Consider the following 18260-nt stretch of genomic DNA (forward strand, 5'->3'; position numbering starts at 1 on the left):
TGGAAAACAGAAGAAACTATAAAATACCTTAAGAAAAACAGAGGAATCCCTTTGTAGCGTCAGAGTAAGAAAGGCTAACTTGGTTCCAAATCCAGGAGTTATGGGAGAGAATAATGACACACTCAAGTCTATAACAAACAAAAGCCTTCGAAATGGCAAAATGATAGCAATAACAATGATGACAATAACAATACACCAAGGGCAATGTCAAAAGATAAGTGACAAACTGGGAAAGGTACTTGTCACTTATATCTCAAGCACATAATCTCCCCACTCCACTCCATATTTTTCACAGAAAGGAAACATAAGTGCCCTTAAACATATGAAAAGATCTCAACTTCAGTCATTTAAAAAAAAACAAAACTATAAATCAGAACTTCATTAGGAAACCATTTCTCACCTATCAGATTGGCAAAAACCCAGGAATGTGATAACACACTCTATTGGCAGTGTGGTGGAAAGAGGATTTTATATGACTCTGGTGGGAGAGTCCCATAATAGATGATTTGACAATAACCATCAAAAATGCATTTACCCTTTAACCTACCAGTCCCTCTTCTGGGAATTTATCCTGTAGATATAACTGCATGGATTTTTAAAAAAAATTGTATTTATTTATTTATTTAAAAGATTTTATTTATTCATTTGACAAAGATCACAAGTAGGCAGAGAGAGAGAGGGAAGCAGGCTCCCTGCTGAGCAGAGAGCCCAATGCGGGGCTCGATCCCAGGACCCTAAGATCATGACCGGAGCCCAACGCAGAGGCTTTAACCCACTGAGCCACACAGGTGCCCCGGTACATGGATTTTTTTTAAAAATGTCATTTATACAGGCTTAGTCATTGTAATGCTGTTTGTAATTATAAAATTCCAAAACTTTAATATTCATTATATTATCATAATGCCCTTAATGCCCATTAATGGGGACTAATTAGATAAAATAGAGCATAACCAAATAATGCCATACTATGTAAATGTAAAGAGTAAAAAGTGAAACTTGCAGTGAGTAGAAATAAGTCCTAGCGATTTAATTCACGATATAGTGAATAAAAATGAGAAAGCTGTATTATAATTATCAACTTGCTAAGAGACTAGATCTTAACTATTTCAACCACTAAAAAGAAATGACATTATATGGCAAGATAAAGATGCTATTTATTGCTACAATGGCAACCATATTATATTATAGAGATGTATCAAATCAACATATTCTACCTCTTCTTTTTTTTTTTTTTTAAGATTTTATTTATTTATTTGACAGAGAGAGAGATCACAAGTAGGCAGAGAGGCAGGCAGAGAGGGAGAAGCAGGCTCCCTGCTGAGCAGAGAGCCCGATGTGGGCCTCAATCCCAGGACCCTGAGATCATGACCTGAGCCGAAGGCAGAGGCTTTAACCCACTGAGCCACCCAGGTGCCCCCATATTCTACCTCTTAAATTTACACAATGTTGTGTCAAATATATTTCAGTAAAAAATAAAAACATATAATAAAAAAAAGAGTACAAAGTAGATCTTTTCCCCATGTTAACATAGAAACATTACCAGATGTAATATTGTGATATAATAAGAAATATATTATACTACATCAAAAACTAATGACATACTGTATGGTGACTAATATAACATAATAAGAAATTTAAAAATTAAAAAAATATATATTTTTGGTCTTTTATCCCTGGCATAGACTTCATAACACCCTTGTGATTGATTTCCTGAGTGATAAGGGTGATAGGACCATCTTTTTTATATTTGGTTTTTGTCCTTGATTCTTGACACAAGAGCTTCTAAGCCCCTTAGAATCTCCAGACTGAAGTGCCTCTTTGAATGCTAAGGAGTAGACTCCTGGTGAGTCTGGTAGCTTCAGGATGGGTGCTGCTTACACGTAAGCCAGATCAAGGGAGGATTAGATTATTGAAATGTTCAAACCCCTCCCCCAGACCTTCACGGGGGAGAAAGGGGCTAGAGATTGTGAAAACCACCAGCAGCCTAAAACTTAATCAGCTTACATAATAGAGCCTCCATAAAACTCTAAACAAAGGGTATGGAGAACTTCTGGGTTGATGAATGTGTCTGTGCACTGGGAGGGTTACCTATCCCAAACTCCATGGGGACAGAAGCTTCTGGACTCTGGACTCTTCCAGATCGTGCCCTACATCCCCCTTTATTGGAATGTTCATTTCTCTTCTTTACAATAAACCATAACAATAAGCAAAGTGTTTCCCTGGGTTCTGGGAACCATTATAGCCAATTATGTAACCTGAGGAGGACAAAACAACTACGAAAGTCACTCACCCAAAAGAGGAACTGGCGGCTGTCTTGTGCAGACAGGAAAGCTGAACAAACCAGGACTCCACAGTTAAAGGATGCAGCTTATAGATTCAGTCCAGAGCTTACTGGTTGCATTTTCTGAAAATCAATGTACCAGGGGGCTAAAAACTAAGAGCTCCAAAATCAGTTGATTTGGATTGAGCCCCAAGTATGCCATTTATACAGGATGTGAACTTGGCCAAGTTAGTTCATTTCTGTAAACCTGCTTTCTTATCTACAAAATGCAGGTGATAACGGGGAAGATTATCCACATATGGGCACTTAGCTCTGTGCCTGACACATAGTAAGGGCTTAGTAAATGGTAACCATTAGTCTTATTATTTGGCCTGTGTTAAAGGGGGCCTGTTATTCTGTATCTCATTAGGCAAAATATCATGCAGAGTCATTGAAGTTTGGAAGGAGGGATACCAGATACTTTCACGATCTCTCTGTCATTTTATTTTTCATTTCAACTCATTTAAATTAAAGAGAGTAAGGCCCTCATTTGTACAGTTCCTACAGGAACCAAGTGTGTAAAGCTATGGGCACGAGTGTGGCAAGTCTTCCAAATGAACCCACTCTTTATGTTCTGGGCGTAGAGGGCTACCCTCTTACAGCAGGAAACAACCCACTTCAGCGACTTAACCACATGGGGGAGAAAATCTCAACTGTGGTTGGATCTTGGATCAAAGGCAGCAAATCCTTTAAAAGCAGTTAAATCATTTGTCTTTAGAAAACCTTTCACATACAGAGTGCAAATAGCAGTTTGGTTTTTTTTCCTGAGCTTTCTTGAGATGTTACTGACATGTAACATATGTAAGTTTAAGGTGTACAATGTGACAGCTTGATACCTGTGTATATGATGACGTAGTTGGACAGTGAGGTTAGTCAACACCTCCACCCCCTCACATAATTATCTTTTTCTTATAGTGATTAACAGTTAAGATCTACTCTCTTAACAACTTTCTAATATATAATATAGTATTGACAACTGTACTCCTCATGTTTTATGTTAAATTCCCAGAACTCATTCATCTTGCAGCTGGAAGTTTGAACCCTTTGACCAACATGTCCCCATCTCCCCCACCCCCAGCCCCTGGCCACCATTCTTCTTCTTATGAGTTTGGCCTTTTTAGATTCCATACAAAACTGAGATCAGTTTGGGTATTTGTCCTTCTCCATCTGACTTACTTCACTTTGCATAATGCCCTCAGGGTCCATCCATGTCATTGCAAGTAACTGGATTTCATTATTTTTATGGCTAAATAGTATTCCACTATAAAATACATGTACTATATTTTCTTTATCCATTCATCTGTTGATGGACAGTTAGATTGTTTCCATGTTTGGGCTTTTGTCAATAAAGCTGTAATAAACATGGGGTCACAGAACCTCTTTGAGAGAATGTTTTCATCCTGGATTTTATGCCCAGAGGTGGGATTGCTGGGTTATATGGCAATTCTATTTTAATTTTTCTGAGGAAATGCCATACTGCTTTCCGTAGTGGTTGCACCAGTTGACATTCCCAGAAACAGTGTGCGAGGGTTCCCTTTTCTCCACATCCTCACCCACACATGTCATTTCTTATCTTTTAGTAACAGCCATTCTGACAGATATGAGCAACTTAGCTTTAGCTGTTGTTTACCTTTGCCTGGTAACAGAAATATGTATGTCTATGAGGAGATCCAGTAATACTGAGCCACTACCCAGAGAAATTGTTTCACTGCCACATCAGTGCAAGGGCGTTTATCTGTTACCTTCTGAGACATTGCAAGCTCTAAGGGGCTGGTGCTTATCTGGCAATCACATTTAGGGAGTGAGATTATTCATGAAGAACATTTAACACAATGTTTACAGCTGCCATACACAACTTGATAAATCTTTCAAATGGAAATAATAATAATTCTTATTCCACATGGTTATTGTGGTACAAAATGAATTAATATATGTAAAACACTAAAAATAGAAGAGGGGCATCATAAGCGTTCAATGAATATAAATGCTTAAGACAACAAAACCTCCTCCTATTGCTAGGACTATCATCCAGTCCAGCTTGGTGGAAGAAAAAAGTTAACCAGGAATCAAAGACTAAATTAGTTTATTTATTTTTAAAGGTTTTATTTATTTATTTAAGAGAGAGAAAGAACAAGAGAGTCCTTGAATGGAGTAGGGGTTGCAGAAAGTGGGAGAGAATTCCAAGCAGACTCTACCTACACTGAGTGCACAGCCTGATGGGGGACTCGATCTCATGACCCTGAGATCATGATTGGAGCCAAAATCAAGAGTTGGCTGCTTAACCGACTGAGCTACCCAGGCGCCTCATGGAATTAAAGATTTAATTTAACCCATAGTTTGAACCATGTGAATTGTTAATAGTTGATGACTGGGGACCTGCACACATGGCAATTTCTTAGGGTTCAACCTAATCATTTAATTAAAGTCTTTTTTGATTTAAACCTTGTTGACTCAGGGAAGCAAGTGGCACTTTCCCCCTGCAACCCAATCTCCCATGTGATGTTATGGATTGCACTTTTAAGGACAAGTTCCTTAGGGTATTTCCTTCCAAGTCATCACTTTGGCACTTATGTAGTTGCCACTGGATGAAGAGCTTCAGGCTTCACGGGACAACCAGCTGGACTTTCCTCACGTGGATAAAGTATAACTATCTTAAACACCTAGTATAATTCTTTTTATCAAGCACTGGTTAATTAGTGAAAACAAAGTAGTAGCAATGTAGAGTAAGATATTAAGATATTTGTTTTAAATAAAAACAAATACATGGGTCCACTGTAACCCCTTTCTTAGACTAAAGGGGCTGACCTGTTCTCTTTGCCTGTTCAGAATAAACCTTTTTTTCTTCTCTAAGGAAAATCTTTTCATTTTTGACTGATATTTCAGAAGTCAAAAAGGTTTTGTGTAGCTTCTCATGATTTTAAATTTTTTTAAATTTCTTTATTCGAGAGGGAGAGAGAGAACAAGAGAACAAGCATGAGCAGGGAGAGGGAGAAGCAGGCTCCCCGCTGAGTCTGATATGGGGCTCTATCCCAGGAGCCTAGAATCATGACCTGAAGCAAAGGCAGATGCTTAACAGACTGAGACACCCAGATGCTCCAACTTCTTATGATCTTAAAGTCAGAATCTCCTGCAGTTCATTTGACTATCAAATTGTCACTGATCTGTCACTGAGAGAAGGCTGTGGGTGCTCCTTGTCCTTGCTTGATGGTAGTGGACAGGATTAGACCTGGTTTGGGAGTTAGAAGATCTGTGTTTAGATTTCAACTCATCTTAGCCTCAGTTGTCATGCCAGCAGAAGGGAGACAATGCTATAAAATGGTTTAGAAACATGAATTAAATAATGTAGCCAAAGGACAAGTCACATAAAATGCATCAATCACTGTCATTTGCCTTTTAACAATAGCTAGAGCTTAGGGAGCATTGGCTGTGTGCAGGTATTGAGGTAAGAATCCTGAACGGACCCACTAGTTTCATCCATGGAGGAACCAAACACAGGCTTAAAGAAATTCAGTAACTTTGGGCGCCTGGGTGGCTCAGTGGGTTAAGCCGCTGCCTTCAGCTCAGGTCATGATCTCGGGGTCCTGGATCAAGTCCCACATCGGGCTCTCTGCTCAGCAGGGAGCCTGCTTCCCTCTCTCTCTCTCTCTGCCTGCCTCTCCATCTACTTGTGATTTCTGTCAAATAAATAAATAAAATCTTTTAAAAAAAAATCAGTAACTTGTCTAAGAGATATCAGCATGTCAAAGCTAAATCTGAACCCAGAAATTCTAACTATACAGTGTATATGCTTAACCACTGTACCATTCAGAGATTTTTTTTCCAAAATATATCATAAGTTGGTTAATACCATTTTGCTCTTACTATTCAAATATTTACAACTTTAAGGGGCTCCTGGGTGGCTCAGTCAGCTAAGCGTCTAACTTCAGCTCAGGATGAAGCCTCACATCACGCTCCCTGCTCAGTGGAAGTCTGCTTTTCCCTCTCCCTCTGCCCCTCTGCCCTGCTCATGCTCTCTCACTCTCTCTTTCTCGTTCTCTCTCTCTCTCTCTCAAATAAATAAATCTTTAAAAAAAAGTTTACAACTTTTACAAAGCAAAACTTTGGAGAAGTGGTTCTCAGCTAGTGTGTGCAGGCATATCCCAGGTGATGTTCCAACTTTCTTAAGGTTCAAGAGGTGAGAATACAGGTCAGGCTCCAAGATCAGGTGTGCAAAAAATAGTTGCCTTTACTTTCCTCCATAATGAGACTTAACTTTCTTCAAGTCCTATTCAGGTATCCAGATAATCGCAGTCAAGAATCCCTCTTGCTTCTCCATTATATCTTGAATATCTCCATATTCTTGTGCACCAATGGGGACAGAAAGGAAAGTAGTCCTCCACTGTTACCTGTCTACCTCTTATACCCTGCGATGGACATCTTCCTGTCTGATTGTTGATCATCACACCCACAGATAGCGCTCCATTTCAGTGACTTCTGAGCCCCTCTCAAAAGTATAGGACAAGGGCACCTGGGTGTCTTAGTTGGTTAAATGTCTAAATCCTGATTTCAGCTCGGGTCATGATCTCAGGTTGTGAGATCAAGCCACGAGTTGAGTTCCATGCTGAGGGTGGAATCCTGCTAATCCTAGAGTGTCTGATTTTGACTCAGGTCATGATTTCAGGGTCCTGGGATCATGCCCCACGTGAGGCTCCCTGCTCAGCAGGGAGTCTTCTTCTCCCTCTAACTCTGAGCCTCTCCTTCCTCAGGCTTGCTCTCTCATTCTCTCTCTCTCATTCTCTCTATCTTGTGAAAAAAATAAAATCTTTTTAAAAAGAAAAAGATTCTCTCTTTCCCTTTCCACCTGCCCTTCCCCCGCTCCCAAATGCGCTCACTCTTGCTCTCTCTGTCTCTCTAAAACAAAACAAAACAAAACAAAAAACAAAAGTCAGGACAAATTTGAGTGCCCTTCCATGTCCATCTGAGGTAATGGAAAATTGTGGGATACTGTCTTACAACCCTTCTGCTAAGGTAAGTCACAGACAACACAGCAAAAGTCATTTGTACCTTTTGCCAGATACAGGTTAGACGTGCGATGGATTTCCAAAGGTTTGCCACTTCTCTAGACTTTATCCAGGGAGTGAGGCAGAGGTCACCTTTATCCTCAATATTTCCCAAACCGGCGTTGTGCTGGTAAACGTCTACCAACCAATTCTTCAAGGGAAAAAGTCTTGATTTGTCTCAGTTGCCGAGATCTGCAGCATAACGATTCTCACCATGGCCAGTTCAAGCTCCCAGTGTGAGAACCCTGGAGGTAGAATTGGGCAGAGACGCCAGGACTGGCTCCCTCAAGCAGGTGCAGTGGCTTCAGCACACATTGCCTCACCTGAATGGAAATGCCTGCTATCCTCACTCATTCAATCAGCTCAGGGCTCCGTCCAGGACCTCTCCTCAACAGTCCACCAACATCTCTTTGTCTCTTTCCTATTTCCAGCCCTAGTCTGGCCACTCTGGGTCTCTTGGAGGCTGGAAGCACTGGCTTTGCCTGACTACAAAGTCATCCGATGTTTTTCCTTCAAAAACGAAACCCTAAAGCTTGACTTTGTATTTCACTGTTCAGTGACAACCTTTTACAGGTAATAACAACTTGCGTTCTTAGTGCCAAACTAGGAGAGAGTAACAGTTGAGCAGAAAAAAACAGATTGGGGAATGGGGGTAAGAACAATCTCTGTTTACTGTGTAGAAATAATAGCTTACTCCACTATAAATAATTCACTCCCCCTCACCTCCCAAACCCCTACCAGCTCTGCCAGGCCAAGGATTATTCTTCAGTCATGAAGACGTGCCATGGGTTTCAGCGGTTGCCCAGGATACAAACTCGGGTGTGCAAGAAACACAACCTCATTTATTTTCCTCTATAAGGAAAATGAACATTTTTAGGATGCCAATCTTGCCAATTTATTAACACTTAAAATACATGGACTCTGTAACCCCACAATTTCATATTTTTGATATATGTCTATTATAGGCTGAATTGTGTCTGCCTCTCACCCCCAAATTCATATGTTAAAGTTTTGACCTCTCAGGACCTCAGAACATCACCATTTTTGGAGATAGGGTCTTTAAAGAGGTAAGTAAGGTAGGATGAAATCATCTGGGTGGGCCCTAACTCAGTAGGGTTGGAGATCGGGACCCAGGGGGAAGATCACACACGTGAAGACTCAGGAAGAAAGTCCCTACAAGCCAAGGAGAGATGCCTCAGAAGTAATCAGCTATGCCAATACCTTCATCTCAGACTTCTAGCCTCCAGGTGTGTGAGGAAATCAGTTTTGTTCTTGAAGCCACCGGGTCTGTGGTGCCATTTTACTGCGGCCCCAGCCAACTAATACAATTCCCTAGAAAACAATTTGCACATTTTTACAAGATGTAAATACTGATTTCCAGTGGAAGCACCTGCTCTCCCTGGCCTGAGGGCTTTACCGTTGCTTCCATGACCTGCCTGGTGTCAATGCCACTGATGTTCCTCACTTCCCTCTGCATCTCAGCATCCTTCCCACAGGGACTGATGGGTGTTCCTGCCACCCTCGGTGCTGAGCTACAAGCTCACAGAGTTCTCCCAGCTGTACTAAGCTCCAGGTACTCAGTGTGGTAGCTGGTGTATAATACAGCCCCTTTACTGGATGTGCCTCTGTGTTTAATCTCCAGGGTAGGGGCACTGCTGTGGTTATAGTTTTCGATATGAAAAACATCCTCTCTTTTTTTTAACTTCTAAGTCCCGTTCAGGTGGGTGGTAAAATGCTGTCAGGAGAGAGCAGGCACGAGGTCCAGACAGAAAGTCGCCTGTGCGGGGTGGCACACCTGTCAGGGTTTGCCTGCCTAGCTGTCCCAACTTCTGTCTCACGAGCTAACTACAATTTCTCCAGATACTAAGTTCAAATTATATTTATCCTTCCCAGTATCTCTCATCTCCTTTAAAATAGAGCAATTTTAGGCAATAAGATGGAAAACGACTATCACAGTTATAATTCTTGAACTCTTAACTAGGCACCTGCATTAAGTTGCTCTTCATGCATGAAATTATTTAATTTCCATAAGAACCATTAGAGACCACATATTATTATCCCTATTATTATTATTACCCCTGTTTTAGCATACTATCAACTAGAACTCAGAGAAATTAGGTAACTGACCCAGTATCACACAACTAGCAAGAGGTAGAACCAAGATTCAAGCATCTTTTGTCGGATCCAAGAGTGAAAGCTCTGTTTAAAATGAACACTGATAGGTGTTTCTTTTTTTTAGCTTCTTTGTTTTTTTTTTTAAGATTTTATTTATTATTTGAGAGAGAGAGAGAAAGAGAGAAATCAGGAGAGAGAAATCAAGGGGGAGAGGGAGAAGCAGGCTCTGCACTGAGCAGGGGATCATGGCATCATGAGCTGAGGCAAAGGCGGACCCTTAAAGGACTGAGCCACACAGGTACTGCCAGTTTCTTTGTTGTCTTAAGATTGTTAAAGAAAATCTATCACAGGAACACTTATGGAGATCGATTCATTCCCCCAGAGAAAAATATGTTAACATACATTAACACATTGGGCTTTGTATCATTGCCATGTCTGGATAGGAGATGCCTTGCAGAGGGCCAAGGAAAAGATGCGTTCTCTAGAAGCAATGCCTTGGACCATGGAAAATCAGAAGACACAGACAGGTCAAATGTTCTTTAAAGCACATTGGTTTGGCAGAGGGAAAGCCATACAAGGTTTGTTATATTTTTATTTTACTCTGTGTGAACAACAAAAAACCGGCAGGAAATGACACGTAACAATGTGTTGGTGTTATTAACATGCATGCAGAAACATACCCTTGCACACACACACACCACACATACCATATCTGACTGTAACTTAGATGGATATTTTTGCTATTAACAACTAGGAAAGGGAGTTAACACAGGCAGTCTGTCACAGGAAAAATGAAGACTTGTTGGGTGGCTATGCTGCCCTTACAAAAAAAGAAAGTGTCCATAAATTTGAAAATTTAAAAATCCATATAGCATGAGTGGAAAATTATCTTTCTCCTTATATGGAATTAACAAAAGCCAAATAGCCAAATGTCTAGTAGATGATTTTGTAAAGTGCAGTTCTAACATGTTTAAATGATTATTGCCTGAAGATACACTGAGATTAATGTGTGTGATATAATATGTGTAATTTTTGCATGCATTTGAATGAATGAATGAGTGAATATATTCATTAAATTTGTAAACTAGGGAGGGTTGATATTTTTCTAGAAGCTTCTCCAATCAAAAGTAGTCAGCTTCTACATTTTATTTTTATTATGTTATTTAAGTAGTGAATAAAGAATTGTACATGTTGAATATTAGTCTCTAGTACTTCGTGGTTTTGTATTTCTTCAAATTATAAAAACAAACCTGAATGAAATGTCTTTTCTTGGTCCCCACATTTTGATTCTAAATGATGAAAGAAAGTGACGACTTTTTAGATCATTGATCCATGATATTTTTAAAGTCTCAGCAGCAGAGGGGGAGACAAATCATGAGAGACTATGGACTCTGAGAAACAAATTAAGGGTTTTGCAGGAAGTCTGGGGGTGAGCCTAGTGGTGTATATTATGGAGGGCACATATTGCATGGAGCAGTGAGTGTGGTGCATAAACAATGAATTTTGGAACTTTAAAAAAAATAAAATTCAAAAATATAATAAAATAACCAGAATCATACACTAAAGAGAATCACACATAAATATTAGTGAATGGATGTGTGTGTAAGCATGCATCTTAAGTTCAAATAAAATGTTTAAAGTAAAAAAAAAAATAAAGTCTTAGCAGCTATACTTCATGTAGTAATTAATTTAAATGATCAGGCTAGGGTGCTGGTAGTACCAGGTTAGGCTAATTTGCAATGCATTTTGGGTTTCTTTTTAAAAATTTTTTATTTAAATTTAATTAGCCATGATATAGTATGTCGTCAGTCTTTGATATAATGTTCAATGATTTATTAGTTGACTATAACACTCAGTGTTCATCACATGTGTCTTCTTTGATTTCTGTCACCCAGTTACCCCATCCACCTCCCTTTCCTCAACCCTCAGTTTGTTTCCCTGAGTCAAGAGTCATGATCACATGGTTTGTCTCCCTCTCTGATTTCTTCCCATTCCATTTTCTCTCCCTTCCCCTCTTCTCCTCTGCACTATTCCTTATGTTCCACATATGAGTGAAACCACATGATAATTGTTTCTCTTATTAACTTATTTCATTTAGCATAATCCCCTCCATTTCCATCCATGTCGATGTAACTGGTAGTCATCCTTTCTGATAGCTGAGGAATATTCCGTTATATTTATGAACCACATCTTCTTTATCTGTTTCATCTTCACAAAATTACAAGTCATGTCTAATAACATTAATGGTTCTTTATGGAACCAAAGAGTTAGTGTTGTCATGCAAACCTACTTCCAATCTTCTTTGATTTGTCCAGAACCTTAACTGTTTTGACCTAATTTTTTAACAGAAACATCAAATGCTAAGGTACTCATTGTGGGCAAAGTCTTCCTGAGTGACCTGCCCAAACTCTGACTGTAATTGAATTTGTAAGTGTAAAACTTCTACATTTTCCAAGAATGTGTGCCATTTAGGTTAATTTATATGTTCTTCTTGAAATACAAAACTTTTGAGTTTTATATCATCAATCTCTAAAATAAAAAATAACTTGTAGCAAACAAAGGAAATCTTTGGTATTGTTGGGTATATTCATTTAGAGAGCAACCTCACCTATCTTTCCTCTCATCAGTAATTATGGTGGGTCCTTTACCTCCGCATTGCCTGACTTGTTCCTGATAACATCTCCAATTCATGGTTACATTAATACAGTTTGCCTATCTCAGGTAATTGATTCCACCTTCTAGAGTTGCTGAGTCACAAGACTATAGTCAGTCTTTTTTGCTTTACCACATAACGGAAACAGACAAATCATTTCACCACCCCTGCCCCATACTGTCTCCGTGTGAGCTCAATGTAGGTCATCACAGATAGGGCTTTGATGCCAGATGCCACAATTTAAAAAAATATATATTATTCATTTGACAGAGAGAGAGAGAGAACGAGCACAAGCAGGGGAAGCAGCAGAGGGAGAGGGAGAAGCAGGCTCCTTGCAGAGCAGGGAGCCAATGCCGGGCTTTGGGATCATGACCTGAAGGACCCTGGGATCATGACCTGAGCCGAAAGCAAACACTTACCCAACTGAGCTACCCAAATGACCCAAGGTCATTTGCCACAATTTTAAGATACACTGCCTCCTGCTTTCTAGATTTAAACTTAGCCTCTCTAAAACATGATCTCCACACCCCCCCCCATTATTTTAATGAAAATTTGCCTTTAACACAATAGAACATTTTGAGTAACTGAATAGGGTATATGAAACACCTTTAGAGACCTTAAGCCATGGAATCTTAAATCTTGCAGATGAGGAACACAGAGTCAAAGAAGTTTAACCAGCTTGCTCGAGGTAGAGTTGAAATTTGGCCATAGGTTACTATAGCCCCAAAGCCAGTAGCTCCTCAACTACCTGAATATCAGAACCATTTGGAAGATTATACACACAGACCCCCAAACCCCATTTCTGGGCAGTACCATGGGTGGATCATGGAGAGTCTCCCTCTGCAATCTATTATCTGCTATTTGTAGCTTATTTTTATTCTTTAGGTGAACTTCAGCCAAGAAAGGAAACTAAACCAATGTATTTTTTTTATTCAAGTGTAGTCAACATACAGTGTCATATTAGCTTCAGGTGTACAATATAATGGCTTAACAATTCTGTACATTTCTCAGTGCTCATCCCGATAAGTGTGCTCTTAATTCCCTTTATCTCTTTCACCTTTCACCAGATCCGCCCCCCTGCCCCCCCACCCCACCACCTCCCCTCAGGCAACCACCCGTTTGTTCTCTGTATTTAAGAGTCTGGGTTTTTTGTTATCTTTTTTCCCTGTTTGTTCATTTGTTTCTTGAATTCCACATATGAGTGAAATCATGTGCTATTTGTCTTTATAAACTAGGGAAGATGCGAATGGTTTAGAGCAGCTTCTCTTGGGCTGCCTCCTCTCCTTTCTTAAGTGGATCGTTTTCTACCGCAAATGATATAAAAAGAAAATCAGAGACTGGTGTAGTGGTCACATTGCTGGGCTTGAAACCGCCTCTGGTGGATAAGTGGGGAGGAAGCCGATTTCTATGGTATAAATCCTCCCACCATGGCCAATTTCAAACAACTGAGGGTTTAACAGCCAAAGGCAAGCTCTCAGTTTTCACTCAATTTCCAAGGACACACTGGGACCGGAGCAAAATGAAGCCATGGATGGGGCTAGTAGATGGCTCATTTCAGGGAAGAGAAGTAAAGACGGTCTTGGGGATGACTACTGTCCCTATCACTTGCCATATAGCAGTAGTGCTATGGGAGAGCTGCCCTCTGCTTGAAGGAGGCTGCTGTCCTCCAGGAGGTGGGAGTGGGGAATAAAGTACGAAGTAGTGTTATAGGAAGCTTGCCTCTCAACCTGAGAGGAAGAAAAGCAGCTGATCTTTCTATACCTCTACTCACCCCCGGAGAAAGACCCAAATGGTCGAATCAGAGTGCAAGTTCAACATTAGCAAGATACTCCCAGCCTGCTTTTTTTTTTTTTTTTTTTTTTAAAGATTATTTATTTATTTGCCAGTGATAGAGGGAGAGAAAGCGAGCAAGCACAGGCAGACAGAGAGGCAGGCAGAGGCAGAGGGAGAAGCAGGCTCCCTGCCGAGCAAGGAGCCCGATGTGGGACTCGATCCCAGGATGCTGGGATCATGACCTGAGCCGAAGGCAGCCGCTTAACCAACTGAGCCACCCAGGCGTCCCTCCCAGCCTGCTTTTAATCCACAAGTTAAGCAAGCAACAGGGGCAGGCTGGCGGAACACAACCCTAACTCGTCCGATGACAGACACTGTTCCTTTGCCTGGAATAGGCTTTGCACAGCTGACTCATCTTGGGAAAGTGAGTGATGATGGCAGTTTGACAAAAACTGGGCCCTGAGCACGCTAACATGACTAATATCACCTCACCTAAAAGTACACAAAATATATTCCAAAACCAAATGTAAATGATTCTAGGATCAGTTTCCATATTAGATTATTTGTTCCTTTGGCAAAATTCCAGATGTCAGGATAACTATTTTTGGGGTGTCAACAACTACAACAAAGGTAAATAATCCATCCTATTTTTAAGTCCATGAAATGTAAGCAAATATTTGTATGTCATTACTTACAACCTCATAATATAAGATCTTTAACAAACTTACTGTGAATCAATGATTTGCAAAAGCACTTTTGACCAAATTAAGCACTTCCAAATGACTTTTCATTTGTTTTCTAACCAACAGGCATGAATATTTTATATATTTTATTATCAGTACCTTCTGTGCCTTCTAGTAAACATCACATGTAATATTTATGAAATTCATTTTTTCAGGAAATTAGATTTATGACTTGCAAAATGAAATAAAGAGTAAGATAACATGTCCTATGAATAAAGAATAGTCAAAAAGTATGTGTTAAATTTTTGAAAATAAGTCTGCCTTGGAAATGCTGTATTTTTTCTATAGTCATACAAAATTATTGTGGATTCAAGTTTTGTTGCATCTGGACAGCTGCACAAGAAGCAGAACATTTATTTAGTTAACCTGTTAGGAGTAAAATATTTCTAAAAGATAATTATTTATTCCATGTAGTAACTTGAAGCTAATAACTTGAAACACTTCAAAAAACAGAATTGAAATACTTGATCAATTTTTATTTCAAAATGTCTACAAAGTTTTAACTCTCCATTATACAAATAATTTTTCAAAATTGAGACATTATTCAAATGTAAGCCAAAGTCCTTAACAAATAGAATACACGGAAAGATCAAAAATATACATATTCTCTCAGTAAATTTTGTTACATAAATAAGAAAAATATATACAGCTCGTATTTTCAATTTAAAGAACAATAATCTTAACACTGCAACCACATATAGAAGTATTAAATTAAAAGAAATACTACAGCAAAAGATATAGGAACAACAAATTCATCATATGACATCTACAAATCATAAAGATAAACATAACCAATCTTCAAGGAATACATACTTCATAGTTGGATCTTAATTTTTATTTCACTTTGTTCATTTTTTAGAATATTCTGTAGATAGGCAAAATTCACAGTTCTACCAGTAGTTATCCTTGATACAAAACTTATAGCACGTGAAGAAATCTACGTCTTTGTACTTTGGGATAGGTGTCAAAAGAATTAAGTTGAATTTGTATGAGCCTGTGTTAAAATTTTCCAAGTAAACTGAATTGGCTATTGAAAAGTCAACCAATTCTTTTTAAGTAGGAAATGGGAAAAAATCCAAACACTTGAAAAGTCTCAACATAGTAAAGCAATAAAAAAAAGATTATGTCAATGATTTCCTAGATTGTTAAGCAACTGAGCTAGATACACATTTAATTATGTTTTGCCCCAGAAATTCTCTTTCCTTTTCTGAGCTCGTGCCAGAGTCTGAAAAGCCCGGAGACTAGAAGCTGCAGACCGAGCAGAGATCTCAGATAATCTGTCCTCATCTGCAATGAAAAAATTATAATCATTGTAGAAAATACCTCTAATAAATATATTTTATAACATTAACAGAAAATTAAAGGCATCAAACTCTATAATGTCAATACTGAATCTGTCAGAAAAAAATATTAAAATATAAGATATTAACATTTTCAGGATAGTTCACTGTAATATCCCAAGTTTACCATATTTAGAAATCAAATATTTTAATGTTAAATGAGCATTCTGTTTCCTGCCTGAAATCCCACAACGTCATTACCTGAAACACATGGCCTATGATTTCAGTATTACTTGGAAAAAATTCATCATCATACTGTCTTGTCCTACTTTAAAAAGCACAGATGTTCTAAGCAAAAAGCTTTTATAAGCATTTTAAAAGCAAAATGCTATACCTTAACATAGTGCTAACATCACATTTCCAAAATAATTTCACTTAATGTAAAAATAATGTTTGACTTTAACATGCTATCCTTCATCATTACAGAAATTCCTCATTCTCAGTAAGCAAATCTGTTATAAGGTTATTTGTAAACACTGTTCTTCCATTAAGAAGAAAACACAGCTGGATTCGAAGTATCCAGGTGTTTGCATTTCAAAACCCAATAACGATTTCTAGTTCACTGAATTCTGAAAAAAGTCCCAAATTTATAAGAGGACAGAAAATCTTCAATGTATATGAACTTATAATACATAAAGTATTAATTCAAATTTACTTTTACATCCAAAATTTATAAACTCAGTAATTTCATACATTTTAGGATGAATTAAAATAGTAATTTTGATTGTTCACACCAGGAATTCAAAATTCTTCCTGTCACTATTAGAAGCAAATGAATTTGTCAGTATGACTGCTACACAAGAAAAAAGTCCATTTTCCCTAATCATATTTTTTTGAGAAATGAAAATTAACAATATATGAACATTTGAAAAAAATAACAGTTTTGCTAGACCAAATTCCTGAACCCCCAGCAAGCCAGGATGGAAACAGAAAGAGTATTAACCTCACATGTGATGCTAGGCATAATCTCTCTTTTCTGTTTGCCCTAAAAAAAAATTCTTCAAGTTGATTTTAGGTCCCAGTTTACTCATTTGTAAATGGGGATAATTTAACCCCATCACAGGGTTTCACAGGTCTAATAAAATAATATCTGTAGAAGTGCTCTGTAAACTATAAAGTACTAATCCAATGTTGAGATCATAATACTATTATAAAATACCATATAATAAAACCTCATACTTTGATCATATGTTATTTCACTACTGAAATACCTTCATCATTAAAGACTTCATGCTGAGGCAACTGGAAATTGTTCATCTTTGCTTTTCCCACTTGAAAAAAGAAAGGGCAAAAAAATTAGCCTTCAAAGCCACCTAACAGTATAGTATATTTACAGAAAAACCTTAGTGAAAGTAAACTATCAAAAATTTTATTGATTTTATGTTTTTTATAGAAATTATTATTAACAGCCACTCACTAATTTACAATGTGCTTAACAAATATGTAAACAAACAAGAGAAAATTTCTAGAATTCTTTACAGTGACAATATTGATCTATTCTGTGCTTTTTAAAAAGATTTTATTTATTTATTTGTCAGAGAGAGAGCACAAGCCAGGGTGGTGTGGGGACAGGCAGAGGGAGATGCAGGCTCCCTGCTGAGGAAGGAGCCCAATGTGGAACTCAATCCCAGGACCCTGGGATCATGACCTGAGCCGAAGGCAGCCACTCAACCCACTGAGCCACTGAGGTGTCCCTATTCTAACTTTAAAGAAATGCAGTAGGCTTCTATTTTTACAGATTTATTTACTTATTGGGGGTGGAGAGGAAGAGGGAGAGAGAGTCTTCAGCAGACTCCGTGCTTTGGACAGAGCCTGATGTGGGACTCAGTCCCATGACCCTGAGATCACAACCTGAGCTGAGGGCAAGAGTGGAATGTTTAACTGACTGTGTCACCCAGGGGCCTCAAGAAATGCTGTAGGCTTCTGTTTAAAGATGGTAGATGGACTACACACATTTACAAGAATGACATAAACCCATAGGACAGAGAAAATAAAAGACAATGAAACAGCAACAAAATTTTGGAAAATGGAAAGCAAAGAGAAAAACTGAGAGTGTGTTATTGTCGTACCTAAGCTGGATCCTAAGCCAGCAGAGGAAGGAAACGAAGAGGCAACCAATTTGTTCTCCGCTCTTGGCTGAGGCGTATGAGTACTAAGCACCCTTGAAAGTTGGAGTGAAGGTAAGATTGAACCAGGAAACTGGTGTATAGAACAGTCTGCCAAAGCCTTCTTTAAATTTGCACAGTTGGCTGTCTTCCTCCCAAAAGCGGAATGGAG

At 38.7% G+C, this 18260-nt stretch overlaps 1 protein-coding gene across 3 annotated transcripts in view; it reads right to left on the bottom strand.

Annotated features, from left to right (window-relative positions):
- Positions 1–15098: 15098 nt before the first annotated feature.
- The window catches only part of MDM1 (Mdm1 nuclear protein), a 33131-nt gene continuing 29969 nt past the window's right edge, over positions 15099–18260 (bottom strand). For all 3 annotated transcript variants that reach the window (XM_059186264.1, XM_059186265.1, XM_059186262.1), the window contains 2 exons: positions 17195–17254; positions 15099–15930 (listed from right to left, as the gene is read on the bottom strand). In XM_059186264.1, the coding sequence (XP_059042247.1) occupies positions 15818–15930; positions 17195–17254 (173 nt within the window). In that variant the 3' untranslated portion in view covers positions 15099–15817. The remainder of the gene's footprint in view (positions 15931–17194; positions 17255–18260) is intronic.

The sequence above is a fragment of the Mustela lutreola genome, chromosome 8 (genome assembly GCF_030435805.1).
Source record: "Mustela lutreola isolate mMusLut2 chromosome 8, mMusLut2.pri, whole genome shotgun sequence".
Lineage (NCBI taxonomy): Eukaryota > Metazoa > Chordata > Mammalia > Carnivora > Mustelidae > Mustela > Mustela lutreola.